Source organism: Cherax quadricarinatus, chromosome 41 (genome assembly GCF_038502225.1).
Source record: "Cherax quadricarinatus isolate ZL_2023a chromosome 41, ASM3850222v1, whole genome shotgun sequence".
NCBI lineage: Eukaryota > Metazoa > Arthropoda > Malacostraca > Decapoda > Parastacidae > Cherax > Cherax quadricarinatus.
The window spans coordinates 8,069,194-8,090,152 of NC_091332.1; the positions used below are offsets into that span (position 1 = coordinate 8,069,194).

Sequence of the window (20,959 nt, forward strand, 5' to 3'; positions counted from 1 at the left end):
TATATATATATATATATATATATACGACATATATATATGTGTGTGTGTGTGTGTGTGTGTGTGTGTGTGTGTGTGTGTGTGTGTGTGTGTGTGTGTGTGTGTGTGTGTGTGTGTGTGTGTGTGTGTGTGTGTTAGTGTGTGTGTGTATGTGTGTATGTGTGTGTGTGTATGTATGTATGTATGTGTGTGTGTAGGACATCCACTCTGAAGAGAGTCAAAAGGTTCATAATTAAATGAGTGAGACAAAAATGAAAGAAAAAGAATGGGTTGCATGTATAGCTGAAGACTGAGTAACGTAGTGACATATAAACCTGTAACGTTATAAACACATCAAGTATGTCAGGCGGCGCATTCTTCAGCTAGGCGCACAACACTTGTACTCTAACTTTTGCTTCACTCTCTGAGTCTCTGGTGATAAACGTTTGCTCGACAGTACTGAGTGGATCTTTTGACTGTTTTTCACTGTGGTTGTTTTACATAACTGATGTCATCAGTTTCTATGATTAAATGGCGTTTGTACACAGATTCACCAGTGCACCGACACTGCACTAGACGGGAAAGAAACTAATACTCCAGACACGATTTTAGATTTCGTCTCACCTATAAACTTGAGGTTAAAGGATCAATCAACATCACCACTATTACATCAATATAAAATTTATATTTCATACTACTCGGGAATTTCTTCCATCAGAGCGACAGGGTCCCATATATGGGCTTTGCCTCCTGCTCGTCATATTTGTTGTGGCAATCCAAATCAGGTTGTCACATCTCTAGAATTTACTACCCAGGCAGTAGATACAGTATATAAGTTAGTTATAACACTCTTCCTCCATTCGAGATGATCTACTTGCGTGATTAAAAAGAAATGAAGGATGACACAATAAGTGTTATATTCTTTGCGAAAGTCTGACTGCCATACACAAAGATTATAACTGAAATAAAATCTCTTATTAAATACAATTAATGCAATTATCATGGGCATGTCACTGTTGAACATGCACTGCATGACTGTCAGCAGCTAAGGGGCACCATCACTTCTACAGCATTGTTGGAGCAAATTACGCGGTAGGCTTGAGCTACATCGCAGGGATGGCTGGCAGCCTCACATATTTTGATGAAGGACTTTAGAGGAACCACTGGGATGCATTTGGTGCAAATTCCCAGTAGTGTCTTGCAGTGAATAACTTTTTCTGTTAATACATTGTTATACTTGAAAGGAGAAATGGGAGGAGTCTGGCACTGTTTGTCCTCTTGCCAAGATGACACCAGTTCCTGGAGGCTGGAAGCGTTCCTTCCCGATGGTGTAAACCAGTCGTTACCGATTTCACCATCATAGGTACCCAGAAGACCTGCAATGCGGCCGTAGGTCCAGCCAGTTACGTTCACGGATACCACACGTTCTTCGCGAAATACTCGGACTGTCATGAAGGGTGATGTTACAGTGACTTCTCGGGGTTTTTTTTGAATAAAGACATTACCTGTAGTTGTTCGTTGTCTGTTTATCTCTTGTCCGTTAACGTTAACACGGAAGTCTGGCTTAACAGTGACGGTAGTGGAGCCAGTAGAGAAGGTGATCTGTGGTGGGGCTGATGGTTGTGGATGGGCCATGGTAAGCTTGTTGTTGGCATATACAGCCAAGACAACCTGACACGGTGAACGAGGTGCACGGAGTAGAGCTCCATCAAAGGTAAGGATCTCTGTGTCACTGACAACCATGGCTGTGCGGTTGTAAGGAGGCAGCAACTCTGTCATATGGCGGGGCAGCAACGTGTAGTATGCCCAGATTATATTGTTGACGGGCAAGGGAATGAGGCGGTCATAAACCAAGGCCAGTTTTTCAAAGTAATAGACAGGATTTAAGCGAACCTCCTTCAGAAATTGAATCAAAGAATAAAATGGCTCATGTAAGTGCATTTTGAATTTCATTTCGCTTTCATTTGTTTCCACACCAACACCCCAGATAACGTCCTGAATGATTTCACTAATATACTCCTCCACCTTATTGGCAATCATGTTTTCCTGAAAGGATAAAAGAAAATAAGATTTATAATTTGATTAACAGATTGTGCGTACACAAAATGTCAGAGACTTGTATGGAACCTGTTTAAATTATATACTTTTTTTAGGAATGAATTAACCTACAAGAACTTAGTTTATCTGTTTAATGTCTCAGCACCTCTAAAACTGCATATTAGTCATAAATCTGGCTAAAGTAATGACTACAAAATACTACTAACTTTGCTGAGGTCTTTAAGAATCCACTCGATCGTATTTTCAACAACTTGAATCTTTGAGTTCCTAATGAGAATTTTCTCAAAATCTTCCTGGAGGGTATCCTTGACCTTGGCCACCATCTCCTGAATGGCCTCGTACTTCTCCGGGTATCGCCGAATAAAGGAGTCGACGTCCCTCTTAAACATTCTGAATATCCTAGTTTCTTGCAGCTGTTCCAGTAGGCGACGCACTGGCTCTGGAATCTCACCGGTCTCCACACAACGCGCAGCCTTCACCAAAACTGTTGATATAATATCCCGTATTTCATGTGTAAAAAATGGTTTCGCTTTAGACTATCATCTCATGATGAATTAAGTAAATCCTTAAATATATACTAAATGAAAATAAACTTACAGTCAATTATGCACTCTTTGATATCCTTAAACTCTTCTTGCCAAGCTAGAACCTCATGGAGAAGACGACTTCTTAGGTCTCTCTGCATCTTGGCTATACCTGAGAGGATGCTTGAAGAAAATTGTATAACGTACGAAGCTGGCGGACGCCTTAGGAATTCACGGAAAGCCTCATAATGTGGGGTGATTTCTTTATAAATCAGATCATGATATATTTCCCTAAGATCATTTTTGACTTCTTCGAGAAGTGTTTCGATCTCTGGGTTAGGGAAGGTAGTGCCTTGTTGCTGTGCTTGTTCCTCCAGATATCTAGACACACTGTCAGCCCATGAGTGAGCAGACTCCATCACTATCTCCCAGTCTTCCTTCAAAGCGCCCTGCAATTACACACACAATGCTGTAAATTAAAACAAGTTCACACACACTTTGAAGCAAATCTAAAATCAAGACTTAAAAATTCCAGTATATATACGAATATATAGATATTACCTTCACCGTGTGCATATTTTCAGATTCGTAAACGAAGTGAACTTCAGCAACAGTAGGAGAGGGAAGTTTGACACGGGCCATTGCTATTGCGTTTCTCCACGGTTGATCCAGGTTACTTTCCGATAAGCTAATCTCAGCTCTGTTCGGATATTGCAGGCCAAGTTTCGTTATGAATTCCTTTTGACTTTCTTGTTTCTTAGTAATCAGTTCGAAGAAAAATGATCTACAAAGTTTGGAGTGAATATCATAACTTCCGAGGGGAGAAGCGTAAGCCACACCCTTGATGTTGACGCCGTTACACTCAGGATCTTTTTCTGGCCCCATCACACCAGCTATGTCCACCACAGCGTCTTCCTCGTTAATCACACGGAAAGTCATTGTTGCATCTCCAGTGAAAATTCGGTCGTACAGGGCCGACACTTGGAAGGATACAGGTGAAGAGGGAGACTTCTGGAACTGCACATCAATGCCAGTCGTATTTTGAGAATAAGCTGCCATTACGGTGACTTTGGGGTGCACTCTCAGTATCTGTAAAAATCATATTTCAGTAATTTAAAAAAAAATATGCTGGAGTATGCAATTATTTATAGTACAAATACTTATTATTGGAGACAACTGGCGATTAAAACTTACCCTGGTAGTTAGTGATGCTTCATTTCTGACAGTGTTGTTGGCGATCATGGTTGACTTTAGCGTGCCTGTAATTTTGTCTTCTGTGTCGGGGAAGATGTCCAGCTCTAGTGAGCCTCGCATGGTCTGTCCACTGTATGAATGTTCAACCTTAACTCTGATATCCTTGGACATACCTGGGTGACTCAATCGGCCTTCGTACTTCGATACCTGATCCCAGTAGTTGTGTGAAGATTCTCCAGTGATTTCATATTTGGCCTCACTTTTGTCACTGTCAGGATAGAACTTGAAACTTGACCTTGAAGGAGAATACTCAGCTTCACCCTCCAGAGTGCGGGATGGAGACTCAATTTTCATAGAGTAGGAGGATGGTGTAGGCTTGTGGTAGTGGAATCCATATTTGCCTTTTCCATATTTTCCACTTCCGGGAGAATATTCCTCACCTTCTACGGCCACAATCTCAAGAGCGGACTTGAGGAAATCACGAAGAGCATTCATATCCACGGATGACACAAACTTTTCAACTCCTCCTTCAGGATAAAGTTTCATTTCCCAGTTGATCATGGTGGCAGGGGAGTCCCTCTCCGTCAGGGCTTTCAAACTGTAGGATAACTCTTGGCTAACTGATGACATCTCCAGCACAAGAGGTTTTCTCAAAGCAGGAGTCCTTACACTTGCCTGTGAAGCAATGCAATTCTTTATTTTCCAACTATTAATATTCATTGTAACACAATATATGTATCACCGTTAATGTGTACAATGCAACAATCAATGTGCATGATGTCAGAAGCAGTGTAAATGATGTCACAATTTGCAAATGATTTCAGAATATGATTTAAATAAAAATTAATGTAAATGATGTCACGTTAAAAATACATGTATAAATAAGTTATGGGAAAATTAAATCAAGCGTAAGGGATAAGATAAATAAATTCACATACCACTTAAATAATTATCTTCTTTACATAATTTCAGTAAACCCTTAAACGGTTCTCAATTAAAGATATTTAAACAAAATAAGAAATAACTCACCTTATAATATATTTCACGTTCCTCTGAAGTAACTTGGTGTTTCGCCTCAGCGTGAACTGTAGTCTCCTGTCCTCCTGGTGATGTGAAGCTCATCTCAGACTCCAGCTTGTAGCTGTATGGACTACCAAGCTTTTCAATATCCACAACACTTGTCAACCTGTATTCCCTGTCATCCTGGAACTTGCATTGAAGATTCATATCTACTTTCGCGGACCTGGATTCAACGTTGGTGTTTAACTTCCATTCCAAGCTCCTCTGTGGTGACGTTAACTCCAGGTTGAAGCCATTCTCTCCATAGCGGTATTGTCGTAGATTTTCTGCCTCTATATCAAGTTTGACGTGGTACATCTCATTCATGCACTTGACATTGCCACTGAAAATTAAAAGTTGCACCTTTCACACTTTATTTAATCTATTTTTTATTTAATTAATATTATTGAGAAAATTCTTCAAAACTGTTATCCAACAAGAGTTCAGCATTTTTTTTGTGCGAATATAGCAATAACTGTTGTGAGGTAAAGTGGGGAGTATAAAGGGCTGGAATAATAGACGTCCTTTGCTCTGGTATCGGTATATTATCTATGGTTGTATGTGTCTGCCAAGTAGATGTCCTGCCTGAAAGGAATCCTGGTTCCAACTGACACTGGCACCTAGAGGTGTGGGAGCATGCGAATATGATCACCAGCCGTCATACTGTTGTTACACTTATATTATTACAGTACATGTCCTATAGGTAGTAATGGCATTATCTATATAATTATATTATCAAACAGGAGGGACCAAAGTTACTTACTAAATGGAAAATCGTCCTGGGTTGGATGAATTGCTAATCACGTTAGTGTCAAGAATGATCTTTTTACGCTGGACACGGTCAGCATCCCAAGCGAAGTCAGCCATCCACTTCTTGTTTTCGAAGTCTATGTCAGTAAACGCTTTTATTCTGCGAGGAGACGAACTCTTCGGTAAAAACTGAATGTCGAAACTAACATGGATCAGCTTGTCGCTGATAATGGCATCAAGTTTCTTATCTACCAAAGCTGGAAGCTGGAACTTTATTCCAATCGTAGTTCCTTGAGAGGAACTAAATTTTATTTTCCATTCAGCCGCAAAGACTAGCTCTCGCGTGCTAAGTTCCACTGACAAAACATGCTGGTTCTTAGCAAAAACAAAATTGGAAGATATCTTAAGTTCTTCATTAGTTATTGTAATAAGTTTAATATGAGTTTCAAGCTTTGTCATATCTGAGGAGAGCATAGCTGTTACTGGTCCATGAGCTCGAAGCAACATGCGCTCTCCATGATTTAAAGCAGCTCTGACCATGTAGCGATCTTGCCCCTGCTCTATTCTGTTACAATCAAATTTTATGACTCTGGTGTACTTCGGGACGTCTACCTGGTAAACAAAAGCGTAAGGAATCTGTTAAGATTGATCGCAGTGTTTGCATGATATTGACTTTAGGAGGCCTAAACATTCAAAATACGGTACTAAATTAGAGAAGAAAGGATTGCAGCTAATAGTTTTTATAGTCCCAGTGAAAAACCGTCTTACATGAAAAATCAGTTAAAAAAAATCTATTCCTGAGAATTAGGTTCCAAATTCTAGTGTTAAATATGAAGAAGTGTAACCAGTGTAAAATTTAGTGCAAGTGTTGAACAGAAAGAGTAGTACAAACTGCTACCATTTTTGTTTTGCGATAAATTTCAATAACGTCAGTTTACTGTCACTTTAAAATTAAATATCAAGTAACGAAAACTTGCAGAAATTTTATTTATAGCAGAGTAAACTTACTACCACTGTAATGGTAATAACAATAACAACTTACCATAACTTTAGTGCTACAGGACTGGCCAGAGCAATCATGGACAGCTTCAAGGTCAGCCACCTTCACATTATCTTCAGAACTAATTACTTGTAAAGATACTCCCTTCTTCCCATATTCATAGTAGATACTGGAAACTGCTTTGTACTCAGCGCGGCCCATTTTCACTGAAGTGATGATATTTAAATTAGAACACACAAAAAACATTTATCCCTCTTAATAATTCTCCCCTCAAGGAAGGTTCCTTGATGTTGGTGAGGGGCTCTTGATTTAGGGAATTGGATCTGTGCTCCAGTTCCCCGAATTAAGCCTGAATGCCTTCCACATATCCCCCCCCCCAGGCGCTGTATAATCCTCCGGGTTTAGCGCTTCCCCCTTGATTATAATAATAATAATAATCTTAATAATTCTGCGTTAATGATACCAGACACGAGAAACCTTTAAAATAGTATAAATAATATATAAATGTTCTAATATATTTGAAATTTGGCTACAGAAATTAGAAAAATACTATGCCTTTAGCTGTTATCATGCAAACAAAGTCCGTGTAGAGTCTTCCTTGTGTAGTGTGGGTGGCCTCAAGAAAGATAAAGTCTTCATTCCTGCGAGCTATCTTGAAGGCAGAAGAAAATTCAACCTTGTCGCCAGACTCTGATGTCTGACGGACAAATGATATGACCTTCCAGCCTCCCAAGCCGGTGTGGAACTCAAATTTGCGTAGCTTTCTTGGTAGAGGCACGCGGGAGTGTGAAGCGTACCTCAGGTCCACTCCACCTGTATAACAGTCATGGATTATATACTTTATATTTATTTTTTATAGGAAAACGTTTTGTAAATTTGTTAAACTGAAATCTATAGGAATTTGCTAATTTCCACTGGATAATTATTCTACAAAACTGGTTAACTTGCAAATTACACTTACCATCTAGGTTCAGGTCAATGTAACTTTTCCATGCATTCTTTGTCTTTGCTAAAATATCCAGTGATATTTCAGGGCCATTATTTCTCTTGCTAAATTTCCACTCGATCACTTGAGACTGAGGGGAGAAATCTTCGCTTCTGCTGACGTACATTGTTACGTGGTATTCCATGTTCTCTGTTGTTGACCTGGCCATAATATCTGCTTTTATTGCGTGGAATATTTCTGTATCACTAGACTTGTATTTAGCAAAAGCCTGGACACCTTTCTGGTTTACCTTGTTGGTAAAGTGGGCACCGAAATTGCTGCTAACGTCAGAGAATCCCAGCTCTGCTGAAATCTTGTAGGAATCTTCTTCTTTGGTATAGGACACAACGGTTTCAACGTCCCTTGCAGTAGTGGCTCCAGGCACTTCTAGCTTCATTTTAATCAATTTTCTATTGCTATCACCCTGAATTGCTGTTCTCACGATATATCCTTTCACTGAGGGATCAACTTTCTCTAAGGATAACTTTGCAACAAATGGCGTACCTTGTAGGAAACTGTTGCTACGGAGTATGTCGAAGAAATTGAATTTGTAGCAAAGTTTAATACCAATACTTGACTCAAGTGAGTTGGAACAAGACTGATGTGTGACTTCGTCCTCACTTGATGGTGAAACTGAGACAGTTGTTTCAGGTTTTCCTTTTACCTCTTTTATAAAGTGAATTTTACTCTCTATATCAATGAAGTCCATCTTGGCTGGGATGTCCAGTTCAAGTTCTAGTTCATTATTGTTCTTTGGTCTCACCATAAAGGAGACACCATTGCTACTGGAGATCGTATTTTTCATTTCGAGGCCTGTCTTAGAGATATGACAGTCATAACCAACGAAGCCATCAACCTCCACAGACAAACTGGGAACAAGCTTCAAGATACTCTCACCTTTTTTCCAGTTAGCTATCATATTTATAAGGTTGAGATTTCCCTCAATCTGCATTCCTAAAACAGCTGTTCCGTCCATCTTAAGCTTGAATGGAGTGCCCTGGATGGTGGGGAAATAATAGTCCAAGTGCAATTGAGCAGTTCTGGCAGAATTGATGTTTAAGTGCTTCATTTGATCGGCGATGTCACTGAAGTAAGAGAAAAAGGCTTCTATAAATCTGTCAGCACTGATGTCCGTCAAGTCTCCAGCTAATGAGGCAAAACTTATCTCCTGGCCCATAAAGCGAGCAAAAACATCAGCCTTGGCTAATCTTGATTCATCACTGTAGAGATTATGGAAGAAGTTGGACAATGTAGACATATCAATTGATCTTTTATGTTTGAAGTCTCCATGGAAATGTTCTAGGAATTTGTTTTTCTTTTCATGAAACAATGATGTCATTTCACTGAATATTTGTTCATAACTAGCTTTCTGGAAGTAACTTTCTGGGCCAAACAGTTTCTCAATAAATGGATCTAGGCCTTCAAATCGTGCACCAACCTCGCCTATGTTCATTGAGATTCCCTCTAAAGCAGCAGTGAGGTTGAAGTCAATAGATCGAGGGATGAAGGATCCTGGAGCGTAGATGATGTTGGACTCCAGGCCAGCACCAACACCCGCTGAAGGTGAGAAATATGAAAGGTCTATGTTGCGAGAATATTTCCTAATGTCTATCTTAAAATCTCTTGGAATGAGAACGTTCGTCAGCATATGTCGGAGGTGTTCCTTGTGTGGTGTGTTGGTGTCTTGGAGGTTCAACAGGTGACTCAGTACGAACCCACGAACTGAAATTTATCAGAGGCATTTCATTAACTGCAGACTTTGCCACTCTAGGTTTTGTAAGAAAATATATGGTACGTGTATTTCGTTTATATATTAAAAATACTTTCTCGAACAAAATTTTAAACTTTAGAACAAGAAGAATACGACTATGGAGATTAAAGACACGATGTTAAAGTCTTACCTTGTGTGTTGTCTTCCCTGGATATAGAGGCAACAATATTTTCTAAATCTTTTCGTTTAGCACACCTAACTGCCATAAGATAAGATGAAATGCGAATTTCTGTATCTTTTGCAGGATGCACAGCTATACTGACTAGTTGTTCGGTTACCTGCAAGCACAAAAAATACAAAATTAATTCATATTACGCATGTTAGAGTGTTATTAATATACAGTTTTTTTTTAACATTGTGTAATTTTCAATTATGCTGAAATGCTACTTACAGAGCGATGACATTTTGTTTGTCTGAAGGCTTGTGCCGCAGCCACACGGATCCTCTTCTCAACTCCTTCAGTCTCCATACACCTGAGGACAGATGTGGTGACCTCTTGGGTCATCACACCCATGTTACCCAGAGCCTTAAGTGTTGTTAGGGCAGCTTTTACAGTATGTTCGTCGTTAGAAGCGGAACACTGTCTTCTTAGTTTATTACCTAGAGCTTCAACTAGGCTTCTGACCGGTGCTTGCTCATGGCAGTTATGATTGTGACGACAATAAGTATTTACCATAGAAGCAGCAGCCAGAGTGGGCATTGCTAGAGGCCGGGTGGATTCAAACAATGGTTTTAACGCCATCATGGCGTGGATACATGGACGAGGAAGGAGGTAGAAAGCAGTAGTATAGAGGACAACACGACTACTTGTGGAACGTTCGCTCACCAGCTCCTTCACCATAACTTTTACTGCACCAGACTCGTGGACGAAGCTAACAGCATCCAAGAAAAGTTCTTCCAGCTTCTTTGGATCTTGACAGTATTGACCACAGCGAATTTTTTCCAAGGTTCGTTCCACTACCTCTTCGGGCACCATACGCAACAGCTGTGCTGCCCTGGCTACCAAAGCAGCAGCATCACGTTCAACAATATCTCTGGTCTTCTCACAGACCTGCCTCATGAGCTGATCCAACTGGGCTACCATGGACGGGTCTTTCTTAGGTGTATCATAGTCATACTTGAGACTCTTGCGGATCATGTTACCTTGAGGAATATTAGGTGAACGTTCACTGGATTCGGATAGATATTTCAGGGTTGACTCCTGTTTGGCTTCAACATACTGATAGAATCCATAACTGGGCCGGACTACTTTCTTATCCTCACAAGTGATGGTGGAGTAGATTCCATCTCTAATTTCTTGTTTACACTTACTCTTAGACTCTTCCAGAGGCAGAGGACCTCTGAGCCAGGGAACCTGGGTCTCAGCAGGGGTGGGGTAACTTTCCTTGCACAGTCGGTGATTCTTCTCCTTCCACATAATAACTCTGTCTCCATGATTCTCTACTTCATACCTCGTTGGACACCTTCCTACCACATCTATCTGTTGAAACAAATTCGGCAAAACAGAACATATTTTTTTTTTGTAAATTATAGTAAAAATTATTATTATTTCTTCACATTTTTAAAACATTACAGCAATATCAAATGTAATAACGAGTTCATGTAAAAATACATATCGTAGCATTAATGGTATTATTGACTGTTGGCTATATATAAGCGTAATTACATTATAGACACCCACATTTATTCTTTTCTCTGAGGATGATTGTCCCTATGACAGTTCTAGAGGTGGTACCTCTCTCTCTCTCTCTCTCTCTCTCTCTCTCTATATATATATATATATATATATATATATATATATATATATATATATATATATATATATATATATATATATATATATATATTATATATTATTTATATATATATATATATATATATATATATAAATATATATATATATATACATATATACATTATATATATATATATGTATATATATATATTATATGTATATATATATATAATTATGTATATATAGTATATATAATATATATATATATATATATATATATATATATATATATATATATATATATATATATATATATTATATATATATATATATATCATTCCACTACAGAGAACAGTGTAGGATGAGGAGTTTAAGGTAATCAGTCCCTCATTCCATTAATCTTGTTAAAAGAACAGCGTATTGGAGACAGGTGAGGTGAAGCAGTTGGAGGCGGCGTCACTGGTAGACAAAATTCATTAGTGGAGGTAGGTCAAGCCAATTGGTTAGGCAAGCACTGAAGGATTCTCTGTATCAAGATCCCAAAATGTTGCTGTGACTGATAGGTATTATTATATAAATGATTAAGAAAACCGACAAGTTGATGATTGTGACACCTGTGCTACACTTGGGTATCTTTATTGTGGCAACGTGCACAATAAAGGTTCATCTCTGCTCGTATGCAGTACTTTTATTAAGATTGATAGATTGAACACATCGTCTTCAGGCTGAGGGACTGATCACCTCAAACATACTTTTTTCTCCAGGCTGGAGGACTGATTACGTTGTATCTACGTCTCTACTGTTTCTGGTGTCACTTCTGTATTTCGACTCCATTTCTTTAACAATTTTCTAATTATAGAAGGTTATTATAGTCTCACCTCGGTAATATTCTGTCCTGAATTGACAGTGGAATTAGAAGGGAGTGAGTTCTGGAAGGTCGAGGCGATGCCTTTCTTAATATTGATGGACCAGGTATCGTCGTCAGGATGACTACACACATGCTGAACTCTGCCGTCGACCACAGCCACCACCAGTGGGTACCTCTCCAGGAACCTGGCAGCGTCTGGGACTGGAAGGATACAAACAGCTAGTACATCCAGCGACAACAGTGGAAAAAAAATGAGCATAGGAGGGCTATAGTATTTAAGACATAAATTGATAATAATATGGTGACTAAACGTGACAGAGAAACAGTAATTTGTACATTTTGTTGAAACATTCGGAAGCAGCAGAATCACTACCAACGTTGTATCAGCGTCATACATCTATAATTTGTACACTTACCAGAGGCACTGTCTCTCTCAGAGTCCTTCATAGTGATGACTATGTCACAAGGGGTGATCCATGAGAGTTCAACTTGTGCAGACCACTCCGTCTCTGTCTGTCCATCTACGCCTTTAAGCTGGATCTTGGACTTCCCAGAGTACTCATATATGTAAGTTTTACCTTCTTGGTAGAAAAGTTTCGGTGAGCCTGCGACGGGACATTCCGTGGAACATGTAGTTACTTCTTCATATGGCGCTGAGAAAATAGAAATTAATTGTGGCATTTAACATCTAATATTTGTTCATTATTGTTTATATATCGAAGGTTTGACATGCTGCAAAAATAGCATTATTTTGAAGATTAAATTATATTAAAAAATAAATCAGTTTACGAGTTAAAATACTCATACAAGATGTAGCAGTTACTGCGCAATCCCAGAAAGGCATCCCGGTGTCTGATAACCCCAGCACTCTACTTCAACTCACGTAAGAGGTATATTAGTTGACTCAGCAAACCCTCCAATATATAGGCAATGAAGATTATCTAGTCAATGGTCCATGTTGGACCGAACGTCGTCCGAAGGTTCTTCTCCTCTGTCCGGGTTACTGTGTATTGTTCCAGTCGCAGTATTGTGACTTTTTGTTCTTCTCATCGAAGGTTAATCAGTAACAGACCATAGCCACATTTCGGCCAAGGCTGTGTTATCAAAATCAATTTTTTTTAATTTACAATTTTTTCTTCGGATCGAACTTTTTAACTTAAAAGTAATTTGACGATAATAACGTCACCGATTTTTGCAATATAAATTCCTTCGTGGTAAAATTAATCCAGGATGTTTACTAGTAAAGTCTTCTTGGAAGCTGTAATGAAACAGTAAGGTACTGGTCTGCTCCAGTTATACCGTAGCAGTTTGCTACGCTATAACTACGCTACCCTACGCTTGCTACGCTATAGCTTTGTAGATGAATGGTTCAGAGAACCGACATGTTGATAAATTAGACACATGTGCAACTCTTGGGTATCTTTATTGAGGAAACGTTTCGCCACACAGTGGCTTCATCAGTCCATACATAGGAGAAACTTGAAGAACAGGAGGAGAATGAGGTAATCAGTCCCTCAACCTTGAGTCGATGTGTTCAGTCCATCAATCTTGAGTAGAATACGGCAGATGAGCGGAGAAGCAGCTTATAAACCGTATGGCAGGAGAGGTGTAGCAGTCATAGGTAGTGTCACATTTGTTCAATGTGGAAGTAGGTTGTGCCCAAGAATTAGGCAAGCCCAAGAATTAGGGCACAACCTACTTCCACATTGAACAATGTGACACTACCTATGACTGCTACACCTCTCCTGCCATACGGTTTATAAGCTGCTTCTCCGCTCATCTGCCGTATTCTACTCAAGATTGATGGACTGAACACATCGACTCAAGGTTGAGGGACTGATTACCTCATTCTCCTCCTGTTCTTCAAGTTTCTCCTATGTATGGACTGATGAAGCCACTGTGTGGCGAAACGTTTCCTCAATAAAGATACCCAAGAGTTGCACATGTGTCTAATTTATCTACGCTATAGCTGAGTGACCCTCACGGCTTTAGAGCTTCACAGAATTATTATTATTATTATTACTATGTATGGTCAGTACATTTTGAGACAAATGCAGCAACTGGGCAATATTTGTTTTACAGTATTTATCTAGCCTGTACGAGAGGCATTATCACATGTACAACACAGGACATTTACTTGAGCAAACGTTTCGCACAAGAGTGGCTCCTTAGGGATGAAGGAGCCACTCGTGGCGAAACGTTGCCTTACATAAATGTCCTGGACGGTACGGAAGTATCCTTAACAACATTTTGTTATTACCATGCCTATTACAACTAGGCTTTTTCATGTCAATAAAACAGGGGAAAAGAGATTGTATAGGCAGGTGCGAGATGTGAGGTGAGGTGAGGTGTGAGAGGTGAGGTGTGAGAGGTGAGGTGTGAGAAGGGTAAGGAGCGGTGTTAGGAGTTCTGCTTGATAGTTGCGTCTTGAGAGGCTTCATTGAACAGCTGTATTAGTAAGAATTTGCAGATTTGTAATAATTTCTCAAGTATATCCTAACACCTGAGCTCTCCTAACATTTGACTCTCCTAGCACCTGACCTCTCCTCGCCCCTGCTTCTATAATATCTCGAATCTGTTGTGCTGGCGAGACCTTATCAGGATAAAGTTTCCAATTACTCTTTGTTTTGTGTCTTTCTCAGCACAACAGGACGGTATTCCCACACCATCTACTGTAACATTATATACTGTGAGGAAACTCACCAGCACCAGTACTTGCCACCAGGACGAGGAGGCTTAGAACCGCAGAGGTGTTCATAATGTTCTCACCGAACACGAGTAACACCGCTGATCATCCTTCCACGTCGTCCCACTTATATACTCGCAAAGTTCGAGACTTCATTCTTCCTGATGATCTCATGATTATGAATTTCATGTCCGCTTTTTAGTAATAAGTCGCGTAATGGTGAGGTTAAGAGGTAACTAGGTTATTCGTTAATTTACAGCGCACTCGGCTGTTTTGCAATGCAGCTGCGAGTCAAGAGGAAATATTTCAGCTAGCGTTCATATGGTATTTTCAACTCAGTGGTGTTAGGCTTTATCAGGGTCAATGTTTATGACTGTCATGTCTTCCCAAGCAGTTTTTGTAACTCTTCAAACTATGATGTACAACGAGAGCGTAAACATCATTAGTTTGCTTGAAATGTAGTTTCTACTCGTTAGTATCACTTCAGCTTATAAGACTGAGAAAACTTCTAATACAAATGAATGCAGGAAAAGTAAGCTGTAAGGAATGATAAGTAGTCAATAAACAAGGGTTGAATCAGCCTTTATAAGACGTGGCAGAACCTCCTCTGCTACTTGTGATAATTATAGCAATAATTTCTCCGTAAGACACATATGCAACAGTTAGGTATCTTTATTATGAAACGTTTCGCCTACACAGTAGGCTTCTTCAGTCAAGTACAGAAAAGTTGATAGAAGCAGAAGATACTTGAAGACGATGTAATCAGTCCATCACCCTTAAAGTTTTGAGGTGGTCAGTCCCTCAGTCTGGAGAAGAGCATTGTTCCATAGTATGAAACAATGCTCTTCTCCAGACTGAGGGACTGACCACCTCAAAACTTTAAGGGTGATGGACTGATTACATCGTCTTCAAGTATCTTCTGCTTCTATCAACTTTTCTGTACTTGACTGAAGAAGCCTACTGTGTAGGCGAAACGTTTCATAATAAAGATACCTAACTGTTGCATATGTGTCTTACCTAACAACCTGTCGGTATTTTATACCATTTTAATGTTCAATAATTTCTCCGCTTATGAGTTATCTATTTCAAGAGTTTAATGTTACTTGTGAATTCTTTCCATCCAAATAATAATATAATCAATTCAAGCGGTAAACCCGTTTGGGTTACACGGCACTTATATTGCGCAAAGGGTCTAATGTATTGAAGAATTTCTGAGATTGCAAATAAACTATAAAATAAATATTTTTTTTTCTGAAGTGATAATAATTATGCTGATTTCTGTCTAACTGGTATGTATAATTTTAATAATGTGACTCCACATCTTATCGCTGTGCACCTTGTACATATGTATTAAAATGCCGTTGTATAATATATTGTGTATAAGATATAAAAAGGTATGAAGAAAAAAACATACAAAGTGTAATAAATAATGTTGGTAGAATTACCGACATTATGTTAGGTAAAAGGACACATGTGCAACTAATGGGACGTTTTATTGTGGCAACGTTTCGCTCTCCAGGAGCTTTGTCAAGCTGTGACCGGTAACAGCTTGACAAAGCTCCAGGAGAGCGAAACGTTGCCACAACAAAATGTCGCATTAGTTGCACATGCGTACTTTAACATAACAACATACAAAGTAAAGCCTCTACCTTAAACAATATTCCGCTCGGGAGGACCTTTATCAAGTCCCAAGACAATCGCTTACATCTGAAGGTTTAGCCTTGTGTGATGTTCTCACATCTTTGATGGTATTACTTGTATTAAGTCCGTGCTGAACCCCGAACGGCTGACCTATAGTTTGTCTCATTATTATAATGACAGACCTGGTTATTCCACACCACTTTTTTACTGTTGCTACGTAACCTCAAAAAGCAACAACGAAGTTAGTAAAAGTGTAAAAATGGGAGACTTTTGCCAGAGCATCATGAATATTACTGCTACTGCCACTACCAACGCTGTTGTTGGTATAAACAAACAAGCAGCAATTGGTAACATTATTTAGACAATGTCTGTTCAGCTCTAAGAAAATAATGAATATCCAATGGACCTCCTTATTCATCTAAGTAAATCATTTGACACTGTGAACCACATCTTGCTGCTGACACAAAGGTATAGTGATATCAGAGAGCCTGCTCTCACTCATATAAAGTTCTGCCTCATAGACAGACGTCAGCATGTGACTATCATTGATACTACCTTAACACATGCTGTTAACATAGGGGTGCTTCAGGGTAGCATCCTTGGCCCATTACATAAAGGACCTACCAAATGCCTCCCAGGAATTTAAACCAGTCCTGTTTGCAGATGACACACATTTGTCGTATCTAATCCAGATCCTACTGTCCTCAACAATACAGTCAACGAGGAGCTGGTAAAGACTTCTACTTGGATGGCAGCAACAAACTTACTCTCAACATTGACAAGACCTACATGTTGTTCGAAAATAATGCTAAAAAAAAATACCCAATTCATCATAAAAATAAATAATTCACACATGTGCAGGGAAGTCGAGGAAAAATTCTTAGAGATACATCTTGATTGCAACCTGACATTCAACACTCACATCTAACATATATCTAAAAAAAATTCCCAAACTATAGATATTCTTTCAAAAATACTCTGTTCCTCAAATAACATTACTCACTCTGTACTATTCTCTCATCTATCATTACCTCAACTGCTGTATTTATGCTTGGGGATGTACTACAGCAGCTCACCTCAAAACCCATTGTTACCCAACAAATTAACTTTGAGAATAATTACCCAATCATATTTCAGACAACACACTCCTCCATTGTTCAAAAGTCTTAACTTACTGCCCACACAATGCATCCACGCTTGCTACTGTGCTTTTTATATATACAGGGCACTCACAACAATCTTCAACCCAGCGTTCCAACATGTACTGGAGAGCTGTGATAGAACACATATACATAATACATGCAATGAGTGTCTCTTTAATATAATGCGTGTCTTCTCAACCTATACGGGAACTCCATGCATATCAAGGGTCCTAAATTTTGGAACCTCCTTCTAAAAGATGCAAAAAGTTCCCCTTGGGCCGCCTGCTTCGAAAATATCGTCAAAGAGCATCTTTATATCTAACTTAAGCCCTGTTTAAATAAGCTGTGTTTAAGCCTGATGTATCAATAGCAACCCAGGTGATCTAAATCATAGTAGCATTCATACTGATGTTCACACTATCAACACACTCTTTCAGCATATATATTAATCTCAAAATATCATAATTCATTACAACAAATTGTTACAGGATTTTAATATCAAATATAGCAAGCTATAGCATTCCATTAAACTTTTATAATTGTCTCATTATTTACGATATAAAAGTTTATTTTAAGGCTACTTAAAATGCTTTAGATAAGAAGGGGATTTCTATAAAGTTGTTTATACATGTCAATTACACCAGTGTCAATTGTATACTGTATTCCACTTTTTAATAATTAAAATTGTTTGTTGTTCGTTGTCAACACTTATACACCTAAACTTTGTCAATCCTGAGTAATTTCTGTGAAGGTTGACTCTCACATGAAAGAATAATTTACAAGTTGAATCAAGATGCTCTCCTCAGAAACTTAATTATGAGTCAGTGATTTTATTGAAAAATAAAGACAAATGCAATTTAATGTGGGGTGGAATATGTGCTTATATACCTGGAGTTTACCTGGAGAGGGTTTCGGGGGCCAACGCCCCCGCGGCTCGGTCTGAGACCAGGCCTCGTGGTGAATCGGGGTCTGATCAACCAGGTTATTACTGCTGGCCGCACGCAAACTGACGTACGAACCACAGGCCGGTTGGTCAGGTACTGACTTTAGGTGCCTGTCCAACGCCTTTTTGAAGACAGCCAGGGGTCTATTGGTAATCCCCCTTGTGTATGCTGGGAGGCAGTTGAACAGTCTTAGGCCCCGGACACTTATTGTGTTGTCTCTCAGTGTACGCGTGGCGCCCCTGCTTTTCATTGGGAGAATGTTGCATCTCCTCCTGAGTCTTTTGCTTTCAAAGGGAGTGATTTTCCTGTGCAGGTTTGGTACTAGTCCCTCTAGGATTTTCCAAGTGTATATTATCATGTACCTCTCTCGCCTGCGTTCCAGGGAATACTAATCAAGGGACTTCAACCGTCCCCAGTAATTTAGGTGCCTTATCATACTTATGTGTGCTGTGGAAGTTCTTTGTACACTCTCTTGATTAGCAATCTTGATTAGCAATTTCGCTTGCCTTGAAGGGGACAGTTAGTGTACAGCAGTATTCCAGCCTAAAGAAGAACACGCAATTTGAAGAGAATCATCATTGGCTTGGCGTCCCTAGTTTTGAAGGTTCTCATTATCCATCCCATCATTTTGCGGTAGATACATTGTTGTGGTCTTTGAAGGCGAGATTCTCTGACATTATCGCTCTATTGTATGGTAAGAAGTGACTTGGTTTACAGCCCAAGACCTGACTTGTATGACAATAATCTGGAGAACCTGTTGTCTAAAGTGTTGTTGCTGACGACGAAACCAGGACTAGTAGGAACTGTCTACCGTCCATCCACTTACAATAAATTCTCGGAACACTTTGCATAAGTATTTTCCAGAACTGGGCACAATTGTGAGAGAACAATAGTTGGTGGCTTCTGTATCTGCTTTCAGAACAATATAATGGGTTATATAAATTATATAAGTAAATCCTGGGCTTCAATAAATACACACAACTAATTAAAGAACGAACCTGGATCATGCATTTCTCACTGTATATATGTAGCTGCTCTGTCAAATCAGTCAGGCATCATTCCCGTATGACTTGGTGAGTGGTGAGTATCATACCACTTATTGCAACAGGAAAAGCATTAGAAAACAGATGGAACAATATAAGACAATAAGCATGAGTTCAACTAGGAGCAACAGTAAAGAATTATTAATAAATAAGCTGCGTGACTGTAATAGCAAGTTGCATAGATGCAAACGATGCCAGTAATTTTTTATAACCGTCTTCACTACCATCCTTGATCTCAGGATAAACAACAGAATAGAACTCTGGATAACTAGCGAGATACTAGACAATACGAAATTCAGAGGCCAATTGCTGAGGTGAAGAATTAAGACAAGTAGGTAGGTTGTTGTAGCGCTACATGGAAGTCTTAGGAAAAGAGACAAGTGAACAGGTAATAGAGATAAAACGAAAGGCACTATAATTCATGTGGAATTATTGTGGTGGTAGTCATGTGATGGTAGCCAAGGGGTAGTAATCGTAATGTGTTGCTGATGCTGTGCATTAGTCAGAGGTAGAGAGGGAGAGCCAGGGTAAGGTCTGCCAGTGGTGAGTGTGTAGCTGTTGCTTCACACCTCTGCTAACTATGCAAAATTTAGTGATAATGGTTGTCTAGACGAACAAGGTGCTGAGAGGATGTCTCCAGCTGCCACAAAGATAACTATGTAATAAACAGATAATCACTTACAACTTGTAATCACGATATAAAAAATTAATAAATGTGTCGTATTGTCACTGAACATGTAGATAACGTGCATTACAATTATTTTTTCAACAATTTTCACTCCTGTGTAAGTGCTGCAGGTGAAAGCACTTCTTAAAGTGATTGACACTATGGATTTATATCTCCAATAATAAAAAAAAATAAGTATTTACAGTTCTGCCCCTGAGACAACGTAAGGAGCTCACTTACAATATTTACAAATTGACATTACGTACAAGGAAAATTAATCTAATTAAATGCCTTTACAGAGGTAATGTCGTGTCATTCGGTGTTTCCACATTGTGTTGTCGTCAACATTCTGTTCTGTTCAACCTACAATATCAGTCATACTGTGTGATCATCTAGTAATTTATACAAAATGTTTCCTCTACTGTATGCGCATCGTTAAATAAACAAAATTGCTTTTAGATGTTGTGAAGATGGAATATTTACATACACATATACGCGCAATAACAACGCTGCGACTATCCAAGGATTCTAACCCAGGCTGCTTTGGCCCGCCTCATGGTGTGCAAAAACACATAATACTCTAACCCACAGGACCACTCACCCCTGAGTGGAGTGGCGGATTGTCACACACTCGTCTCCTTGCCTGAAGAAATGACGTTCATGAAGAAGTAACATAACGAGAATTTTAGAGACGGGGGGTAAGCAACTACATATCTATGTGAACAAATGCTTTATGTGGAACAAATCTCTTCTATGGGAGGACAATTGGATTAACTAAGACAGAATAACCAAAAGCTCGTTTTTCGTTGGGCTTGAGGAAAGTTATAAAAGAAGAAATATCGAAGCCTTTCACGAATCTTAAATGGTAGTTAAACTAAGGTATTTTATAAAATCAGCAACATTATTTTAGAAAGCT

The 20,959-nt window shown here is 39.1% G+C and overlaps 2 protein-coding genes across 2 annotated transcripts in view; one reads left to right on the forward strand and one right to left on the reverse strand.

Annotated features, from left to right (window-relative positions):
- The window catches only part of LOC138853826 (uncharacterized), a 152,661-nt gene that overhangs the window by 53,820 nt on the left and 77,882 nt on the right, over nucleotides 1–20,959 (forward strand). The window lies entirely within an intron of this gene.
- On the reverse strand, nucleotides 25–14,721 carry LOC128695796 (vitellogenin-like). Its single transcript, XM_053786641.2, has 15 exons — nucleotides 14,624–14,721; nucleotides 12,337–12,573; nucleotides 11,931–12,121; nucleotides 9,709–10,797; nucleotides 9,448–9,595; nucleotides 7,523–9,268; nucleotides 7,117–7,374; nucleotides 6,604–6,767; nucleotides 5,575–6,173; nucleotides 4,782–5,154; nucleotides 3,753–4,427; nucleotides 3,120–3,647; nucleotides 2,632–3,007; nucleotides 2,241–2,518; nucleotides 25–2,022 (listed from the first exon to the last, which is right to left on the reverse strand). Exons 1-15 carry the CDS (start codon nucleotides 14,676–14,678, stop codon nucleotides 1,015–1,017), a joined length of 7,725 nt encoding a protein of 2,574 aa, XP_053642616.2. The 5' UTR covers nucleotides 14,679–14,721; the 3' UTR covers nucleotides 25–1,014.